Below are 21,756 nucleotides of genomic sequence, written 5' to 3'. Positions count from 1 at the left end.
GTACAATAAATTAATTTCTAATGGAGTCAAAGGAAAAACCAGAAACTCAAGAGTTTAGCTCTTGCATACTGCTACTACTCAGTGATTTTTAAAATAGTCCACATGATGACCAAGAACTGCCAAACTGAACTGATCTGGGGCGACAGAAGACCTAGTTTGTTATGCCACTGAGATGAAAAAATTTCCTGAGTAAATATGAAGGTGTACAGATTGTGAATGGTTCCATACCCACATTACTTCCTGAACCCTGTGGTCATAGCCCAGTTGGTCTTAAAGTACGTTCCCAGTGCCTAAAGAGTGACATAGCTAGGACAGCCCAAAGACGGTCAAGCATGCACTTGAACGGGGACATCTTTGTGGAGAATTATAAGTATCCATTCAATTTTAACCCTATTTTTACATTTTCACATGTACACTTTTAAATAACCTCGTATCATTGTGGTCCAGGGTTTTGGTGCCTTCTTTTCTGATGATTACCTAAGATGTTAAATGCTAAAATAAGTATAAGAAAGAGTAAAGATGTTTCCCAAAAGAATGGGTTATTGAGATCTATTAGGATTCTATTTTGTTTTGTAAAATTTTCACAAACTCAGTTCATCTATTTTTGTGACAGCATTCCTTTTCCAAGGGGGTTTTATGTAAAAGAAACCAACAAAGATATGGGTGGTTGAAAACATCTTTCAAAGAAATGGAGAAAAATACCGAGTTTTTATTTAACTGAAATGTTATAATAAACCTGACTCAGTACTAAGCAAAATGATAAACAGGTATATTTTAATCTGAAATTTCATTCACAATGGTGGTCTTATATTAAGTGTTGATGAACTTTAGCCTTTAAATGAAAATATTCTCAGGCCCCTGGGTGGCTCAGTCGTTAAGCATCTGCCTTTGGCTCAGGTCATGATCCCAGGGTCCTGGGTTTGAGCCCAGCATCAGGCTCCCTGCTCCGCGGGAAGCCTGCTTCTCCCTCTCCCACTCCTCCTGCTTGTGTACCCTCTCTCGCTGTCTCTCTGTCAAATAAATAAATAAAATCTTAAAAATAAATAAATGAAAATATTTTCCTCAGAGAGGATAAGCCAGATGTGGCTCCTCACTAGCTCTTTGAGCTCACCTTCAACCACTTTTCCCTTTGGCCTCAGGGATTTTGTACTGCCTGAAACACTCTTCTCCTGGACAAATGCATGGCTAGCTCCTTTACTTGGGGCCTATACTCAAATGCCACCTTCATAGCAATTCCCCTCTCACCAACCCTCAGTTAATTCTCTACTTCCTTATCCTGCTGTATTTTTTTCCAACGCACCGATTTACCTGTCTGACTACACACTTATTTTTCTAGCTTCAGGTTACCTTACTTTGTGTGTGGTGACCAGAATGGCATATAGGTGCCACTCCAGATCCCAGGGTACTATATGGACTAAAGTTAGCCACAATTACTTTGACACTCCTTCCAATGAGAGGTGGAGTCTGTGTCCTCTCATTGAATCTCAGCAAGCTCTATGACTCCTCTGACCAACAGACAACAGCAGAAGTAACAATGCCAGTTTCTGGGCCTATGCCTTCGGATACTAGCAGCTTCTGTTGCCTGTCTTTTGGACTTCTTGCTCTTAGGATCCTTCATTTGGAAATCCAACCACTATGCTATCAAAATCCCAAGACACACATGCAGGCCATGCTAAGTCACTGTGTTTGACGGCCCCAACTGAGCTCCCAGCCAACAGTGTCACCGCAAATCGTGTCAGTGAGCCACCTTGAACACTGAACCTAGTAGAGACTCGAGATGACTGCAGCAAACGTCTGACTGCAACTGCATTATCAGTTTCCAAATGGTACTCACTCATGTGGTTGAATTCCTTGTCAAGTGGGGCCCTTCACAGGGTGGCTCACGTGGCAGCTGGCTTCACCCATATCCGAAAGAAAAGGAGAGCAGGCAGCCGTAGTGCCTTACATAACCTAATCTTGCTATCACTTCTGTCCTAACTTACCAGTTTCATAGACCAATCTTGGAACATGGGAGAAGACTATACAGGAGCATGAGTACCAGGAGGCAGGGATCACTGGGGAGGTGATCATCTTGGAGGCTGGCTATCACAAAGCAATCTTTGTAGACTTTTCCTGAAATTCCTCTTCAGTTTTCTGCTTTTCTGCTTCCAGAGTTGTCTCAGTCTTATCCATTCAATATATTAACATAAGATTAATTTCTTAAAACACGTTTTCCATTAAATCCCCTATCAGTGAGAGTTATAACTAGGCCTGAACATAACACAGCCCTATCTTCTCAACTTACGGGAATCAATCTCCCCAAATGGTTCCTCCGACTTTAGATCACCTTTCTATAGCAGCACAGCTCAGACTCCCCTTCCCTTACACAGAGTGCTCTCATTTCTCTCTATATTGTTAACAATGCTTCACATTTCCCTCCTATTATGTTCTCAAAATCTTATTCTCATTCCGTAGTCCACTGGCTTCTCTCCTCTTAACTAATGTATTTGTCTGAGCCAAGTAAGAACTTTATTAAGCCCAGCTTTCTAAATATTCAATTCTGAGAGCTTGTCTCCTTACTCAGACCATCAGCTCCTTGAAGATTACGTCATACTGGTCTCTGTGACCAGCTTTATGATCTATGTTGTGGAAGACCCCGAGGCATCATCCCATACTTTCTGATTTTATTTATAAACAGACCATCATTTGAATTTCTTGAATAAGTGAGAGAAAAATAACAGAAATCATGATGATTCATTCTTTTTGAAGCAGAAAAGACATAAAAATAGAGTTTAAAATTTTTCTGTTGGGGGAGGTTTTTAGTACTTTTAATTCTTTTGAATTTAGAAAGTGACAGAACAGCAAACAGTTCTCAATGTGTCAAAATTTCTGCCCTCAAGCCAAGTCTCAGGAATTATATTAACACACACGCATGCACACACACACACATGCACACAAAGAAATTAGTAAAGATTATAACTACCCTGTGACTAGTTTAAGAAGTTTATTTTTAAATAATTTTTTTTAAAGATTTTTATTTACTTGAGAGAGAGAGCAAACACGAGCAGGGGAAAGGGGCAGAAGGAGAGCGAGAAGCAGACTCCCCGCTGAGCAGGGAGCCAGATGTGGGGCTCAATCCCAAGACCCTGGGACCACGACCTGAGCTGAAGGCAGACACCTAACCGACTGAGCCACCCAGGGACCCCAATAATTGCTTTGTCTTATAAAGAACACGAGATGGGGCACACTGGCTCAGAATCTTGACTTGAACTTTTATTCATTCAACCCATTACTGAACATCTACTACATGACAGGGACTGGAGGGGCACCTTTTACAGTGCCGCTGTTCACGTACAGTACCGGTAAATAAATCCCTACTCTCACCTCACGGGGACAAGTCCCAGCATTTCATCACGCCGCTTTTCTTTTTTCTTTAGTTCAGATTCTGTTGACTTCAGTTTATCTGGAGCAAGCCGCAGCTTAGACTGCAAATCACTGATGACTTCCTGTAATTCAGCTTCTGTCTGAAAAACCCTCTGACAGACAGGGCAACATGACTGGTTTTCATCTGTTAGCTGAGTAATGAATTGGGAGTAAACTGCTGTGGCTCCAGCCAGCATGGCTATTTTAAGAAAATAAATGTATTACCAGTGAGAAAAATATAAAATACAGTTTTGTCATTACGGTTCTATCATTTTCCATATATATAGGATCATTCTTCATTTATAAACATATTATGAAAGAAATAAAAATCCTCTCATATTTACATATTCTTTGAAAGGGCACAATACATTCACATTTGTATAAATTACTTTCTGGTAACACACAAAAAGTGTAACAAAATTTTGGGAGCATATTGTGTACCAGAAATTGTTCTAAGAGCTTTATACCTATAATCTCATTTACTCTTCTTTAACACCCTAAGTGGTAGGTAATTATGTCCTGAGATGAATCTGAAGTAAAGGAATGATTTGATAATTTGCCCAAAGTCACAAAATCATTAAGCTGTAAAACCGGGATTGAAACTTAAGCCCTTTGGCTCCAGAACCAAATTTTTAAATCTCCCATCCTTAATAGCTACTGATGAGTGAAAATTCAAGTGTCAAAGCACCTAGAAGGTAACTTACCTCGCTGTTTTGAGGATTTTTCAATTTCTTCTTTAAGCCTGTCTAAATCACTTTCAAAATCCTGGCTACCACAAACATCAAACAGCTTGTCTTCATAACTGGACAACTGCTCTTCTTTCCTTTTTAGTTCATTATTTATATGATTTTTATTTTGCTCAGCTGAAGCTAGTTCTTTGCTAAAATAAGAACAAGGATTACAATTTTACCACATGAACAGATGAGTTTGAAAAGTTTGAGTAGGTAGATACAAAACAAATTCTGCCAATAAATATTACAAAGGTTTGCTGTGACTAAGTACTTTTTTTAGAAGTCAAGGTAACAGTCCACTTCTGCCTGAACCCCATCCTGGACACTGATCACTTTCTAAACCTGGTCATGGGCCTGTGTGATTCCTGGGGGTTCATGGTCTTAGATCTTAGGTTAGGAACCTCAGCGGAAATATGCTTGTGGGACATACTGGAGAGAGAGAGAAGAGAAAAGGAGAACAGTCACCTGACTCCCTTGGGACCCTGTCACAATATCACTTCCCTCCACTCCTGTAAGAACTTCTCCTTTATCCCTTCCTTGTTGCTGTCATCTGCTTACGTCATCATCCATTCCCTCTCATTCATCAAGGACTTTGCTCACTAATGCAATTCATCTCCACTCCAACTCTTAAATATCATCCTAGCCAACTTTCACACCAACAGAGATCAGGGTTTGCAGGTTATGATGCACTGGGCGAGTCATGTAATCAATATAATAGATCGTATTCGTAATCTTAAAAAAATTAAAAAGAATAAAATACACTGGAGCAGACTGAGCATAATCAGGACACATGCTATTTTGAGAAACCTGTTTCAGACGAATGTGTATGAGTGCATGTGTGCTGCATCTTGATACTTTCCATTTTGAGTCACAGTAAAAGTAAGGCAAAAAGAAAGAATACAGATGATGCTTTGACCATCGTCGCCACTGAGCCATGCGCATCCACATCACTGTCTTAGCACCTAACACTGCTGACCCCCTCCCTGAAGGTCTCCTTGCTCAAGGTTTCAAGAACTACTCCGGTCTGGCTCTCACCCTAGCTCCCTCAATTCTAGTTTCCCTCACTTGCTCCTCTTGCGTCGCTTACCAACAGGCGACGCTGCTGTTTCCCAGGCATCTGACTATAACCGTTCCTCTTCTCTTCACATAACCCCTTTAAGGTGATATGGCCTATACGAATGACTCTAATTATTACTTACAAAGCAACAATTTCCAATCTCTTGAACTTCAAACTCCAATAACCTATTCCCTAAGACACATTTCCCTAAGAAACAAATTAAACATGGCCAAAGCCAGATCCACTACCTTCCTCAAATATCTGTACAGAATTTTTGACTCTTATCTAACCACCACTCAAAGTGACATTAAAAAAAGTGACCACGTCTTTATTGTGGCAAAAAACAAACATTATATAAAATTTACCGTCTTAACCATTTTTTTAAGTGTATAGTGCAGTAGTGTTAACTATATACATACACATGGCTGTGCTACATATCTCTAAAGCTTTTACATCTTGTAAAACTGAAACTCTGTAACCATTGAATAATCATTCCCCTCCCCCCCCGCCCCCCACTTCCTGGCAACCATCTTTCTACTTTCTGTTTTCAAGAGTTTGACTACTTTGGATACCTCATATAAGTGGAATCACACAGTATTTGTCCTTTTGTAACAAGCTTATTTTACTTAGCAATAATATCCTCAAGGTTCACCCAAGTTGTAGCAGGACAGGATTTCCTCCCCACCCCGACCCTTGGGTGAGCTTTACACTCAACGTGGGGCTTGAACTCACAACCTGGAGAGCAAGTCACATGCTCGACTGAGCGAGCCAGACAACCCGAGGACTTCCTTCTTTTTTAAAGCTGAGTAATATCATCATACACAAACACACACTGAATCTTTATCCATTCATCTGGCTACTAAGAATAATGCTATAATGAACGTGGATTTGCAAAAATCTCTTCAAGATGTTTTCAATGCTTTTGAATATATACTCAGAAATGGAACTGCTGGATCATCTGGTAATTCTATTTTTAATTTTTTTGAAGATCCTCTATTTTCTCTATCAGCTGTATCATTTCATATTCCTACTAACAATGTACAAAGGTTCCAATTTCTCAACACCCTCACCAATATTTGTTATTTTTTGTCTGTTTGTTTTTGGTAGTAGCCATCCTAAACTGGTGCGAAGTGATATATCATTGTGGTTCTCATCTGCATTTCCCTGATGAATTAGGCATTTTTCATTTGCTCACTGGCCATTTGTATATGGTCTCTGGAGAAATGTCTATTCAAGTTCTTTGCCCATTTTTTTTTTTTTAAGATTTTATTTATTTATTTGAGAGGGAGAGAATGAGAGATAGAGAGCATGAGAGGGAAGAGGGTCAGAGGGAGAAGCAGACTCCCTGCTGAGCAGGGAGTCCGATGCGGGACTCGATCCCGGGACTCCAGGATCATGACCTGAGCTGAAGGCAGTCGCTTAACCAACTGAGCCACCCAGGCGCCCTCTTTGCCCATTTTTAAATCCAATTATTTTTGTGTTAATTTTAGGAGTTGTTTACGTATTCTAGATAATAATCACTTATTAGATAAGTGGTTTGAATATTTTCTCCCATTCATTCCATCAGTTGCCTTTTCCTGGTTAATTGTTTCCTTGCTTTGTAGAAGTTCTTAAGTTTGATGTAGTCCCATTTATCTATGGTTTGCTTTTTGCTTTTGCTGCCTGTGCTTTTAGTGTCAGGTCCAAGAAAATATTTATCAATTTCAATATAATGAAGCCTTCCCCCTAAATTTTCTTCTATGAGTTTTATAGTGTCAGGCCTCAATTTTTATAAAGGAAAATTTTAATCCTCTAAGTTCTGCAAACTTTCAAGGAACAAAAGGCCCAAATTAATGTCATCATTTTTTTTTAAAGATTTTATTTATTCATGATAGAGAGAGAGAGAGAGAGAGAGAGAGAGAGAGAGAGAAGCAGAGGGAGAAGCAGGCTCCCAAGGAGCAGGGAGCCCAATGTGGGACTCGATCCCAGGACCCTGGGATCATGACCTGAGCCGAAGGCAGACGCTTAACCATCTGAGCCACCCAAGCGCCCTTAATGCCATCATTTTCCTTGACTGATAAAATACAGCAGAACCAAAGTCAATTAACATAAGACATACCACTTTATAACAAAAAATAATAAAATAATTCAAGCAATGAAAAATAAAAGCATGAAATAAGAGATCTGTATTACATCTCTGAATGTTACAACTACTTACTTCAATTTGGCAAGTCTGTCCCTGGTCTGATTAATTTCTTTTGATTTACTATGAAGCCAGTCTTCAAGCTGTTTTTTGTTGGGAAAATATCCTAACAATGAAGTTAATTCATCACTGTGTCGAGATTTTATTTTTCTGATTTGTTCATCTTTGTCAGCCTATAGAGAAAAAAAATTTTTTTAAATAAAGTCCAAGATCTCCATATTGTATCAAGAACAAAAATAAATTTGAATTCACAACTCTGAGATCAAGAATTACATGCTCTACCGACTAAGCCAGCTATTAACAAAAATAAATTCTAGACTAAAATTCTAGGCTTAAAAAAAATAAAACAATGAAAATGAACGAAGGAAATGCAAAATTTCAAAAGTCTCACAGTGGGAATTGCTTTTCTGTGCCATAAGGGAAAAAAGTAACAAGGCCGACAATAATAAAAATTAAAACTTCTGTATGATATACGATAAATATTAATAGTAATGGGCATGTGTATATATACTTCTGTATTATTTTTTGTAATTAGAAAACAGTTTTAAGCTCCAAAGTCTATAGAGTATTAAGCTCACTTAACTCCTAAAATATAATGCCAACACCACCTAAATATTTTGTAGTGCATCTATTACAAATGTAAATTATTTTAAATACCAGAAAGTATAATTAAAACAAAAAGTAAGGTCATACTTTGTCTTTGGTCAGCATTTCCATCTGGGTGCGTGTTGTTGTATGATGGTTTAACTGCTCCATTTCCTGGTCCAACTTACGCAGGGTCCTGTCTAGGTCTGCTTTCTCATTTTGAAGACTTATTACTTCTGTTTTTAGAGCTTCTACATTGCTGTTTTTCTCAGCTTTGCTTAGCTCATGTTCCTTATTAATAATTCAAACATACAAGTTTATATGTTTTGTGTTAAAATAATGACAAAACGTATTAGAAATCAACTATTTCTCAGAATAATCAAGATATTACTGTTTGCTTTTATCCAAGAAGAGAAAAAGCATTTAAGAAATAAGATTTTTAAGGAAAATCTTATATAGTTATCTTACTAGGTTATAATGGTAGAGAATTAGTAAACAAATCTGGGAAGGTGAAACAGGAGGAAAAACTGAGAATGTAGTGTAAAACTGAGAAAAATACATCTAAGTATACAGTTTAGTAACTCTTTAGTTGGTATTTAAGTATTTATCAAGTACCCATGGAAATTCACTACATTGCCTGGCACGTAGAACCCATAAAATAGTGCGATGTGGTCTCTGACCAGTGCCTTCCCATCACAAGGCAAAATTGTGACAAACTATTAAACTGACAAAAATGTATGCTAGATGCTGAGTTACAGAGCAAAGAGAAATGTTTACTTAAATTATCAAGATGGGTTCTGAGAGGGAGATCTGTCAAACTTTAGGATGCTTACTTGGTGGCAGAGATGTGAAGGAAGGGGACAGATTAGAAACGAGGAAGAGAATTTGGAAATTCATGAAAACAGATGGTCTAAGAAAATTTCTACCAAAGTGGTAACATGGCAAGAATCATATAAAATCTACAATGTGTGGAACCTAGAGTGAAAATACTTGTTTTTTTTAAGTTAAGGTAAGTGGTTCTTAACCAAGCTACTCATAACAATCACCTGGTTTTGTCTGGAACACACATTTCTATTCCCCACTGAGGGCAGAGGGAGAGGCAGACTCCCCACTGAGCAGGGAGCCTGATGCAGGGCTCGATCCCAGGACTCCGGGAACATGACCTGAGCTGAAGGCAAACGCTTAACCAACTGAGCCACCCAAGTGCCCCACGTCTAAGTCTTTTTTTTTTTTTTTAAAGATTTTATTTATTTATTCATGAGAGAAAGAGAGAGAGAGAGAGGGGCAGGGGGAGAAGCAGGCTCTCAAGGAGCAGGAAGCCCGATGCGGGTCTCGATCCCAGGCCCCTGGGATCATGACCTGAGCCAAAGCCAGATGTTTAACCATCTGAGCCACCCAGGCGCCCAAGTCTAAGTCTTTTTTAATTTTTTTTTTTTTAAGATTTTATTTATTTGACAGAGAGAGACACAGTGAGAGAGGGAACACAAGCAGGGGGAGTGGGAGAGGGAGAAGCAGGCTTCCCGCGCCTGATGCAGGGCTCGATCCCAGCACCTTGGGATCATGACCTGGGCCGAAGGCAGACGCTTAACCATCTGAGCCACCCAGGCACCCAAGTCTAAGTCTTTTTTAAAAGCTTCCTACATGATTCTAATTTTCAATCCACCAGTTCCAGAATCAAAGAGTTGGTATGATTATAAAATTCACGTTTTCATTTTATATGAGATTCATAGACAAGGTTGATGTTTTTATTGAAATGCCATAATCTTAAGATTAGCAACAGATAATATACTTCAGAATATAAGATTCTAAACGTCTTACACCTTAAAATTATTAGATTACTCAAATAATATCTTACAGCTTTTGAGAGCTCCTGGTCCAGTTCAAGAATCCTGTCCGAAGATCCTTCCAACTGCTGTAATTCATACTTCACATTTCTCAGCTCATTCTGCTTCTTAGTTAGGATTTCTGATTTTAGCTCAATTATTCTTCCCAGTCCAGTTTTCTTATCCCTTATCTCATCTATCTGTTTTTGTTTCAGAGTCTCTTTTTCTGTAAAGTCATTCTACATGAGAAGAATGAGCATTAACAATTTTTTTCACCAAACAATTTACTAATAGTTTCCTGAATGCAAAATTAACACACGCACACTAAGGAAAATATAGGAAAGTGCAAAAAAATGCAATGACCATCACCCAGAGATAATCGTTATTAACTATAAGCAAACTTTTTATGATTACCTTTAAAAAGAAATTTTGGAAGACAAATACTGTATGATCTCACTTATATGTGGAATCTGAAAACAAAACAAACCCAAAGAACAAACAAACTCAGAAAAAGAGATCAGACTTGTGGTCACCAGAGGCAGAAGGTGGGAGGAAGGATAATTGAAGGAAGGTGGTCAAAAGGTTCAGATTTCCAGTTCTAAGTACTGCAGATATAATGTGCACTATGATGACTACCACTAACACGGCCATATGACATAGCAAAGTTGTTAAGGAAGTACATCCTAAGAGTTCTCATCACAAGGTAAATATATTTTCTTTTATTGTGTGTGTGTGTGTGTGTGTGTGTGTGTGTGTGTGTGTGTGTGTATATATATATATATATATATATATATGAGGAAATGGGTATTAGCTGAACCTATTGTGGTAATCATTTCACAATACTTGTACCATATGCCTTAAACATAGAGTGGTACCTGTTAAATTATTTCTCAGTAAAACTGGGAAAAAAAGAAAAAAGAAATGTAACTTAAAATCAAATTTAAAATGTAGCCTGTATTTTCTTCATATTTTTATCCTTAAGAACTTCAGAAAAATTGCTTCCATGAGGTTTTTTTTTTCTATCTCATAAAGATTCTATCCTAACACTAACTCAAAATTTTGACAATATGAGGTCCACCCCACAATTAAAACAATATAACCAGAGAATCTGATATAAACAAAAGAATATAGCAATATTTACCATCAGTTGGCTGGCAATTTCTGCTTCCCTGTCTTGCCTCTCTCTCACAAGTTTGTGAAAATTTTTAATATGTCTTTCATTGAATGGTCCACGCTCAAAGCCATCCAATTCTAGCTGTGTTGCCAAAGACTGAATTAATGAATCTCTAGCTCGGATATGTTCTTGATGGCGATCCGCTTGTAGCTGCAGACGACCTTTAAAAAACACACCATAATAATTCAATTTTCAAGTGATTTTTTTAAAATTAAAAAAACTGTACATTCATAAGCAGCTATTAAAAAAAAACACCTAGAGCAGAATCTTTTTTTTTAAAGATTTTATTTATTTATTTATTTATTTATTTGAGAGAGAGAGAGAGAGAGAGAGAGAAACAGCATGAGAGGGGAAAGGGTCAGAGGGAGAAGCAGGCTCCCCGCTGAGCCGGGAGCCTGATGTGGGACTTGATCCCAGGACTCCAGGATCATGACCTGAGCCGAAGGCAGTCGCTTAACCAACTGAGCCACCCAGGCGCCCTACAGCAGAATCTCTTATAACCTTTGCCAGTTTCCCCCATTGGTTAACTGTGATTTTGTGACATAATAAGAAATATGTATTTGGTCTTTGTCCTTGGTTCCTGGCACAAAGCACCCAAAACTCTCAGAATTTCTGAGTGATGTAGGTGAAAAGAGCACCTTGCTTACTCATTCTAAGTCCTTTTCAGCCATACTTGAGTTTATTCTAATGAGGTGACTCTTAAGAGGATGGGAGCTGGTAGTCAAAGGAACAAACTATGTGATTAGAGAGTAGGAACTTTCAGTACCCACCTCCTCAACTCTACAGAGCAGCTGAAGATTGGGTTCAATCACCAATGGCTAATGATTTATTCAACCATGCCTATATAATGGAACTTCCATAAGAATGAAGAACAACAGCATTCAGAGAGCTTTCAGGTTGGTGAACACATCAAAGTGCTGGTTCATGTGTGAGTGATGTAGATGGAAGGCTTGGAAGCTGAAGACCCCTTCCCCATACCTTGCATTACGCATCTCTTCCATTTGACTGTTCCTGAGTGGTATCCTTTATAACAAACTGGTAAAAAGGTTCCCTAAGTTCTATGAATCATTATAGCAAATTATTGAACCTCAGAAAGGGTTTGTGGGGACTCCTGATTTAGAGCCCATTGATGAGAGATCAGAAGTGTGACAGACAACTTAGGACTTGCAACTGGAATCTGAACTGGATAGGCAGTCTTCTGGGACTCCACAGGGAAAGCACTGACCCCAGACAATTAGTGTCAGAACTGAATTCTCTCTTCCAAGCACTGGAGAATTGCTTGGCGTGGAAAAACGCACACATCTGGTGTCAGAATTGTTGTGAGTAAAAAAACAGTGCTTCCTTTAGCAATATTTTGCAATACTACAGTATAATTTCAGTCAGGACACTGACACTGATACAATCCATCAGTTTTATTCAGAGCTCCCCAGTGTTACTTTTATCTATTTGTGCATATTGAGTTCTATATAATATAATCAACTGTGTTAGTTCATACCTCCACCATGAGAGTGATCATAATGAACAGTTCAAATACCACAATAAGCTTTTATAACCATAACCATATTTAAGTTTTTTTTGCTCTTGTTGCTTTTACAACCATAACCATACTAACCTTCCTCCTGTTCCTCCTCCTACTCAGTAACCCTGGCAACCACTAATCTGTCCTCTGCTTCTAAAATTTTGACATTTCAGAGATATTATATAAATGGAAGCATACTGTATATTATCTTTTCAGATTGGTTTTTCACTTTGCATAATTTCCTGGAGATTCATCATTCATGCAGAAAATGCATAATATTACAATAGGAAAAAAGACCAAGTTAACATTTTGTCCTACCCTGCTCAACAAGCAATTCTGATTTTTCCTGATTGAGAAGCCTTGATTCTTTATTTGACTTTTCCAGTTCACGCTGACAGTCTACCAGTCTCCTTTCTTTCTCTCTTACTGTTCTCTGGTGATTGTGATATAAATCATTTAGTTGCTCATCAGTCCCTTGAAAAACCTGTGCAGAGAACCAAAATAAAGAGCTTTAATGAATAAATACAAGAAGTCATCACTCTGAAGTACAAAATATGAACCAAAGCTTATTCAATATCCTTCCTTTTAACATATACATGGAAATAACACAAACATCAAGATTTGTATTTTTTTCTGAAATGAGTGGCAAAATGGATTCAAATGAGGTTCATTATAATAATCTCAAAATTTTGAAGAACAAAATTCTACCACCACAGACCTTCTCCATTTTCTGTTCCAGTTCACTATTATCTTTCTCCATTTGCTTCTTCCGGCTATCCAAGGCTTTAATTTCATTGTCAAGTCTCGTTATTTTAAGGAGATTTTGTTCAATTTCTTTTAGACGATTCTGAAAATAAATGAATACTGTACATAAATTTCACTACAGTTTATACTGCAAATGAAGGAAAAGGAGTAAGATGTCCTGGGCTAGGTACTTAGTAAAAGTGATCTCTCATTTAGTGCTAACAATGCTAAAAATTATAAGAAGCACAGAGAAACCAAGGATCAGAGACATTAAATAATTTGCACAACTCCTAACAGCTACTAAGAAAAAAAAAAGCAATAATTAAACTCCACTTTTAGTATTTTATTTATTTATTTTTAAATCAGAGAGAGAGACAGTGAGCACAAGCAGGGGAAGTGGCAGGCAGAGGGAGAAGCAGGCAGCAGGCAGAAGGAGAAGCAGGCTCTCCGCTGAGCAAGGAGTCCAATGTGGGACTTGATCCCAGAACCCTAGGATCATAACCTGAGCCAAAGGCAGCCACTTAACCAGCTGAGCCACCCAGGCGTCCCTAAACTCCACTTCTAACTTCAAAGCCCACATCTTGCCCTCAGCAGCTCCCACAATTCATTCATTCACTGGGTAGAGTCACATTATGTAAAGTACCACATTATAAAAACTTAAATCTTTAATAGGCTGTTTTTAAAAAACAGATCTACTGTGTGGGCTAGAAACTCATCTTATGAGTCACAAGTGCATTCTGAGGCTGAAGGCAAAATTTACACGGAAAACTATATTTTGACTCAAAGTCTGCTCAAGCACACAGAACTCTTGAACAAGTGAAGTGTGACAAGTGATTTCACTGGCGGGCTTCTAGGGACAGCTGGTTGCCTAATCTCCAAGGAATATGTGCAACTAGACTCAGTGTTCTCTTCCTGGAGTGACGCTGAGGATACTCTTCTAATGTTTGCCTCTATAATTCCAAGGCTGACCAATTTCTCTTGAGATATTTTTAGAAACTAATTTATTAAACTACCACACTATTAGAGTACTTAGATATCAACTGTAAGCTTTTCACTTTCATTTCACCAAAATGCACCCTTAATTTAATGTCATTTAATAAAATTATAGTAATACCATATCTTGTGATTTGTATATTAACAAGTAGCATGTAATCACCATAAAAACAGGAACTTTGTTCACTAATGTATCCCCAAACACAAGAAACTGGTGTTGACTATGTTAGGTAAATGGAAAAATGAGTAATTTCACCAATAATAATTTGTAACTATCATTGATTGAATGCCTACTATATTGAAGACATTGTGCAAAATGCTGCTATACATTCACTCTAACCCTTATGAGACTACTTGCTAAGCAGGTGACTTGGAAGAATCAATGTGCATAAAGTCACATTCTTAATGATGAGAGAGGTTAAGATTGGAGGCAGGGTGGTATAATGGTTAACACTGCAGGCTATGGGGACTGGAACAAGGTAAACCTCAACTTTACCTTGCACCATATAACCTGAAATGAAGCATAGAGTTAAATGTAAGAACGCAAATTATAAAACTTCTCGAAGAAAACACAGAAGAAAATCTGTGTGATTTTGGGTCAGGCAAAGATTTCCTAACTAGGAAACCAAACAAACTGTACAAGAAAAAAAACGATAAATTAGATTTCATCAAAATTAAAAACTGCTGCTCTTCGAAGAGCAGTTAATAAAATAGAGTATTTGCAAAATGCTTATATAAGGGTTTGCATCCACAATAAAAAGAAATCTCACAGCCACAAAAGACAAAAATCCCATTCAAAATAAGCAAATATCTGAATAGAAACTTAGCCAAAGAAGATACATAAAAAGACACTTAACATCCATAAGCATTAGAAAAATGAAAATTAAAACTACAATGAAAAAAAAAAACAACTCAGAGATACTACCATGCATCTACTACAATGGCTAAAATAAAAAAGACTGACAATACTAAGTAGTGACAGGATGTAGAGCAACTGCATTCTTTGATGTTGGCAGGACTACAAAATGGTACAGTCACTTTCAAAAGTAGTTTGGCAGCTCATAAGGTTAAATATACACTTCCATATAACCTAGCAACCCACCACTAGGAAGTTACCCAAGAGATTTGAAAAGATATCTCGAAAAGCCTGTATACCAAAGTTTATAGCAGTTTTATTCCTAATAGCTAGAAGCTGGAAAGAGCCTAATATCCATCAACTAGGGAATGGATGAACAAATTGTAATATATCCACACAATTTGCCCTGGATATTAACACCTCACAGCTGCGGTACTACACTCAGAAACTTCTCAGCTTCTATCACTGCCTCTTGCTGGCATTATCTGGGCTGGATCTATCGTGACACCTCTAGTGGCTTCATTCTTTAAATCCAGCCAGTCCAGTAAGTCCGGAATATTCCTTCTTCTTCTATTTTTTTTTTTTTAAGATTTTATTTATTTATTTGACACAGAGAGAGACAGAGAGCAAGCACAAGCAGGGGGAACAACAGGCAGGGGAGAAGCAGGCTTCCCGCTGAGCAAGGAGCCCGATGCGGGACTCCGTTCCAGGACCCTGGGGTCATGACCTGAGCCGAAGGCAGACGCTTAACCGACTGAGCTACCCAGGGGCCCCCGGAATAGTCCTTCCTTGAAATCTGCTTTCTTTAAAATTTATTTTAATTCCAGTGTAGTTCACATATAGTGTTATGACATGTTTAGTCCCTGCAGCACAAAACCCAGGTGCTATTCCCAGAGCACACCACCTAGTAAAAGAAGCCAGGACAAACAGAAAGAACAAAAAATATAGCAGAGTATTTAAAGCTGAGGTGTTAGTGTGAAATGAGACAATGAAGAAGTTTGGGTTATCAGGTATACAAGAACCATGAACTTCCATATGGAAGAAATAAGTATGCCAGGTGTTTTCTGAATTCAAAAACAAGTTTCTCAAGCAATTTCCACCCGAAGGCAAAACAGGGCCAGGGTCAGGATAGAATGTGGTGGGAGAATGAAGTAGTTTATGACAGAATTCCTAAAGACAGAGGGAATCTATAAAAATGAGAAAGCATGAATGCAGTATTTGAAATGAAGTGGTCTTCTAGATGGCTCCTGGGAAGGTGATCTGACTCAAACCTTATGTTTAGTTCCATGAAGGGGATAAACCTAACCCTGTATGTCAGAGCTAAAACAAAACCAAACCAAACCTTTGAAATCAACCACTTAATCAATATTTACTGAACTACCTGCTATGTGCCAGGCACTGAGCTACGCTATAAGGACACAGAGAATAAAATTAAACCCATGGAGAACTAGTCAAAACTAAACACAAATAAAGAAACAATATATATATGTGTGATGAATCACTAAATTCTACTCCTGAAACCAGTATTACACTCTACATGTTAATTAACTAGAATCTGAATAAAAATTTGAAAAAAAAAAACAACAAACCCAAAAAACAATACCTCACTAATTGCTACAGCCTTAGAATCCTGGCATTGCTCAATAAATACCAGTTGTTATCTCTTTGCCATACCTTCACATTCTTCCCTTTACAATAAATTTTCCATTTCAACTATATGGATTTCCTTGATACTGTTCAAGAACAGCTTGCTTTTCACTGTCCCTACATCTCTAATTACCTACCCATTTATGATCAACAAAATCGTATCCCCAATTCATTCCAGTGTAACCCCCTCTGGCCATCTCAGACAAAATTCTCTTTCTTGTTCCTCAGAGCCCTTACGCCTCTTGTCTTTTCTACCTTATATGTTCCTGTCATCTTTCTAACCAGGCTGCTCCGAAAGAAGATAAAATGTGTTCCAGGGTCTTGGGTACTACCACACAACATCCATACACAGTAATCACAATAACTCGTCCTAACATTTATCATAATTCATCATTCTTTTGTCTATTAAACTAAATTCTAAGCCCACTGGTTCTCCATAATCTGAATGCAATTCTCTCATTTTATCCTGGTTTACTTAACCTAGGCTCTTCCTTACATGATTCTGTTTTGATAAGTTGCATGTGCGAAAATATATAAAAATGTGGATGTAAATACATTTATAATGTATTCATACAAAAAAAGAAAAACTGCTAATAGGCTATATTTGGAAGGTCAGAAATGAGTTGGAAGAGCACCTCTTACTTTCAACTCATATTTTTCTATAATTTTTTTTCACTGTGAGCACGTATTACTTTTAAAAGAAAAAGTAAAAATACAAACATACATAAAACACCTTCTACTCTGTCAGTTTGATTTTTCCCCATCCTTTAAGGCCCAGTTCAGCCATTCCTCCTCCCCTGAAGACTTTGTGACAGATTTCTCAAGACCATCCCCCCTTTTTTAACAGTTTTACTGAGACAGATTTCACATACCATATAATCCATATATTTGTATTTTTTTTGAAGATTTTATTTATTTGTTTGACAGGGAGGGAGGGAGAGACAGAGCACAAGCAGGGGGAGCGGCAGGCAGAGGAAGAGGGAGAAGCAGGTTCCCCGCTGAGCAGAGAGCCTGATGTGGGGCTTGATCACAGGACCTGGGGATCATGACCTGAGCCGAAGGCAGACACTTAACAGACTGAGCCACCCAGGCGCCCATAATCCACCTGTTTAAAGTGTACAATTTAACACTATTTAGTATATTCATAGAGTCACGCAACCATTACCACAACCTAATCTTAGGGTAGTTCAACTTCCAAAAGGGGAACTATGCCAATTAGCAGTCACTGTTCATTCCTCTCTACCACCTACCCTACACAATCAATTTTCTGTCTCTATAGATTTGCCTATTTTGGACATTTCAAATAAATGGAATCCTACAATATGTGGTCTTTTGTAATTGGCTCCTTTCACTTAATGTGTTTTCGAGGTTCTTGCCTGTTGTAGCATGTATCAGAACTTCATTCCTTTTTATGGCTGAATCATATTCCAATGTAAGGGTATGCCACATTTTATTCAGCAGTTAATGGACAACTGAGTTGTTTCCATTTTTTGGCTATTATGAATAATGCTGCTATGAACGTCCCTATACAAGTTTTTGTGTAGATGAATTTTTAATTTCTCTTGGGTATAAGATACTTTTTTTTTTTTTTTTTTAAGATTTTATTTATTTGACAGAGACAGCAAGAGAGGGAACACAAGCAGGGGGAGTGGGAGATGGAGAAGCAGTCTTCCTGCTGAGTGGGGAAGCCTGATGTGGGGCTCAATCCCAGGACTCTGGGATCATGACCTGAGCGAAAGGCAGATGCTTAATGATTGAGCCACCCAGACGCCCCTGGGAGTAAGATACTAAAGGAGTAAAAATTGCTGGATCATATGTTAACTCTATGTTTTAACATTTCAAGGAATTGCTGAACTGTTTTCCAATGTCGGATATACCATTTTACATTCCCACCAGCATATATGAGGGTTCCAATTTCTCCCTATCCTTATTAACACTAATTATACGTCTTTTTGATTTACAGCCACTCTGTGATTTTGATTTGTATGTTCCTGAAGAATAATGATGTCAAACATCTTTTCATGTGTTTTCGGACACATAGATACCTTCTTTAGAGAAATATCTAGTTAGATCCTTTGCACATTTTCAATTTGTTATTTTTTTAATTATTGAGTTACAAGAGTTCGTTATATATTCCAGAAAAAGGTCCCTTTTTAGATATATGACTGGCAATTATTTTCTCCCTTTTTGTGGGTTGTCGTTTTGCTTCTCGATGATGTAGTCTGCAAAACAAGTTTTTTATTTCGAGGAAGTCCAATTTATCTCTTTTTTCTTTCCTCACTTGTGCTACAGCCACCACCTTTTAGCTCCTAAAGAACGTATGCTTTAAACAGTATTATTTGCATAGCTCTTCAAATTACTCCTTTGTGATCCTATCTTCTTAAAAAGTTTCCTTGTTTCTCCTAATATATTTTAAGTTCTTTTAAAGGAAGGTCCAAGTTTTTGGCCTCATCATCCCCAAGAGCACCTGGTACAGTGCTACACAAAAAACAATATTCGCTAAATAATGCAATAATGTCAATGGGTACTAGAACAGAAATAAAACCAAAGCTTTTCTAGTTTACAATTCAAAAATCTATACCAGGAGGTTGGAAAATGGCAATGGAGTAGGAGGACCCTAGGCTCACCTCACCCCACAAATACAAGTAGGTAACTATCAAATCATCCTCAATACCCCAGAAATCTATCTGAAGTCTGGCAGAACAAACTCTACAACTAAAGGTAGAGAAGAAGTCACGGGGAAGAAGACAGGAAGTGTAGAGATGTGGTTTATGGCCCCTGGGGTAGGGAAGGAGCAGCAGTCACTGAGAAGGGTGAGAAGACAGACTAACATGCAGGGAAGCACACAAGGAAAAACAAATCCCCATAGCAATTCACCTGGAAAGCGAGTGGGCCTGAATTTTTTGAGTTCTTGCAACTAGTGGAGCCTGGAGATTTAAAAGTCAACGTGTTTGGCTCTGGGAAAGCTCAAAGGGCATTGGGGCTGCTCTTGGAGAAAATGTAGGGCAAACAGCCACGGACACAGCAATTTGAAGAGTGCCTGGGGCACACAGTGGGGAGGTTAGTTGCTCCTCTCAGAGCATGTCCTTGAGAGGTGATGTTCATTCAGAGACCTCTCCTGGAACAAAGGAACTGGCAGGCACCATTTCCCTCCCCATCCCTAAGCATAAGCAGTAGGGCCATCTGCAGGAAGCAGCCCAGCCCTGGACTTGGTATAACCTAACTTACACCAAACCATGCCCCCCACCACCCCAGTGGAACCTCTGCTCCCAGTCACCCTCACCTTAGTCCCAGTGCAGCAGGGCCCCACCCCCTGAAGACTGGCCCAAACCCCTGCCAACATCGCATCTCCCGACCCAGGAATTTTGCAGAGCCTCGGTTCCAGTGGCAGTGGTGACAGATCTCATTTCACAAGCAGAACAGAGTACACCTAGTTAAAACGTGCCACCATCAGGCCAGGGACCCAACAATGCCCACAACAGCTAGAGACAGCCTCTGCAAATGACTGGCTGGAAGGATAAAGGAGCTAGGACACAAAAGCGGCGCACACGGAGCACACACAGGACATGCTCCCAGAAGCACCAGGCCCCAGAGAACAGGGGACGCTACACTGCAGGGCACTGTAGGACCTCTTCTTCATAAAAGCCTTTCCCCTCAAAAATAGGAAGCATAGCTGACTTTCCTGACACACACTAACAGGCACAGAGACTTAGACAAAATGAGAAGACAGAAGTATTTGTCCCAAATCTAAGAAAAGGACAAGGCCACAGCCAGAGATCTAAGTGAAACAGAAATAAGTAACATGCCTGTTGGAGAACTTAAAGCAATGATGATAAGGATACTCACTGGACTTGGGAAAAGAGGGGAAGACATCACTGAGACCATTAACACAGAGATAATGACATAGCAGAGATAAAGGGCTCAGTAAATGAAATGAGAAACACACTTGATGGAATGAACAGCATGCTGGAAGAAGCAGAAGAAAGATACAGTGACCCACAAGAGAGACTAATGGAAAGTCATCCAACTGAATAAAAGGGACAAAAAAATTACGCAAAATGAGAACAGACAGGGACGCCTGGGTGGCTCAGTCGGTTGTGCATTTGCCTTCGGCTCAGGTCATGATTCCAGGGTCCTGGGATCAAGTACCGCATCGGGCTCCTCGCTCAGCGGGGAGCCTACTTCTCCCTCTGCTTGACGCTCCCCCTGCTTGTGCTCTCTCCCTGACAAATACATAAATAAAATCTTAAAAAAAAAAAGAGAGAACAGACTTTGGGAACTCAGTGACTCCACCAAACATAACATGTGTATTACAGGAGTCCCAGAAGAAGAGGAGGAAGAGAGAGAAAATGGGGCAGAGAATTTATCTGAAGAAATAATAGCTGAAAACTTCCTTAATCTGGAAGAGATTAAGGAGATACCAGATTCAGGAGGCACATCTTTTCTGACCCCAAAGCTGTGAAACTAGACATCAGTCACAAGAAAAAATGTGACACTAAATACATAGAGGTTAAATAACATGCTACTAACAATGAACGTGTCAACCAGAAAATAAAAGAAGAAACAAAAAAGTACATGGAGGGGTACATGGTAGGCTCGGTTGGAGGAGCGTGCGACTCCTGATCTCAGGGTTGTAAATTCAAGCCCCATGCTGGGTGAAGAGATTACTAAAAAAATAAATAGAACTTTAAAAAAAAGTACATGGAAACAAATGAAAATGAAACACAACAGTTCAAAATTGTTGGGACATAGCAGTTGTTGTTCTAAGAGGGAAATTTATAGCAATAGAGACCTACCTAAAGAAGAAATATCTCAAATAAACAACCTAACCTTACACCTAAAGGTGCTAGAGAAAGAGCAAACAAAACCCAAACAAACCTCTTCTCCCCTCCCCCACCGGCTCGGGATTTCTCTCTCTCTCTCACAAATAAATAAAACCTTAAAAAACAAAACAAAAAAAACTCCCAACAAACAAAACTCCAGGACCACATGGCTTCACAAGTAAGTTCTACCAAACATTTAAGGAAGCATTAATACCCATCC

The 21,756-nt window shown here is 38.8% G+C and overlaps 1 protein-coding gene across 6 annotated transcripts in view; it reads right to left on the bottom strand.

Annotated features, from left to right (window-relative positions):
- RAD50 (RAD50 double strand break repair protein) overlaps positions 1–21,756 on the bottom strand; it is a 142,160-nt gene that overhangs the window by 41,953 nt on the left and 78,451 nt on the right. For all 6 annotated transcript variants that reach the window (XM_073878644.1, XM_073878645.1, XM_073878647.1 and 3 more), the window contains 8 exons: positions 13,192–13,320; positions 12,792–12,957; positions 10,922–11,115; positions 9,813–10,019; positions 8,066–8,248; positions 7,388–7,545; positions 4,107–4,282; positions 3,364–3,601 (listed from right to left, as the gene is read on the bottom strand). In XM_073878644.1, coding sequence (XP_073734745.1) covers positions 3,364–3,601; positions 4,107–4,282; positions 7,388–7,545; positions 8,066–8,248; positions 9,813–10,019; positions 10,922–11,115; positions 12,792–12,957; positions 13,192–13,320 — 1,451 coding nt within the window. The remainder of the gene's footprint in view (positions 1–3,363; positions 3,602–4,106; positions 4,283–7,387; positions 7,546–8,065; positions 8,249–9,812; positions 10,020–10,921; positions 11,116–12,791; positions 12,958–13,191; positions 13,321–21,756) is intronic.

This window comes from Callorhinus ursinus, unplaced genomic scaffold, assembly GCF_003265705.2.
Source record: "Callorhinus ursinus isolate GAN/ISIS: 27379988/994484 unplaced genomic scaffold, GSC_fseal_2.0 scaffold30, whole genome shotgun sequence".
Taxonomy (NCBI): Eukaryota; Metazoa; Chordata; class Mammalia; order Carnivora; family Otariidae; genus Callorhinus; species Callorhinus ursinus.
The sequence above is the reverse complement of the archived record's forward strand: the minus strand, read 5'-3'. Positions and strand labels throughout refer to the sequence as shown.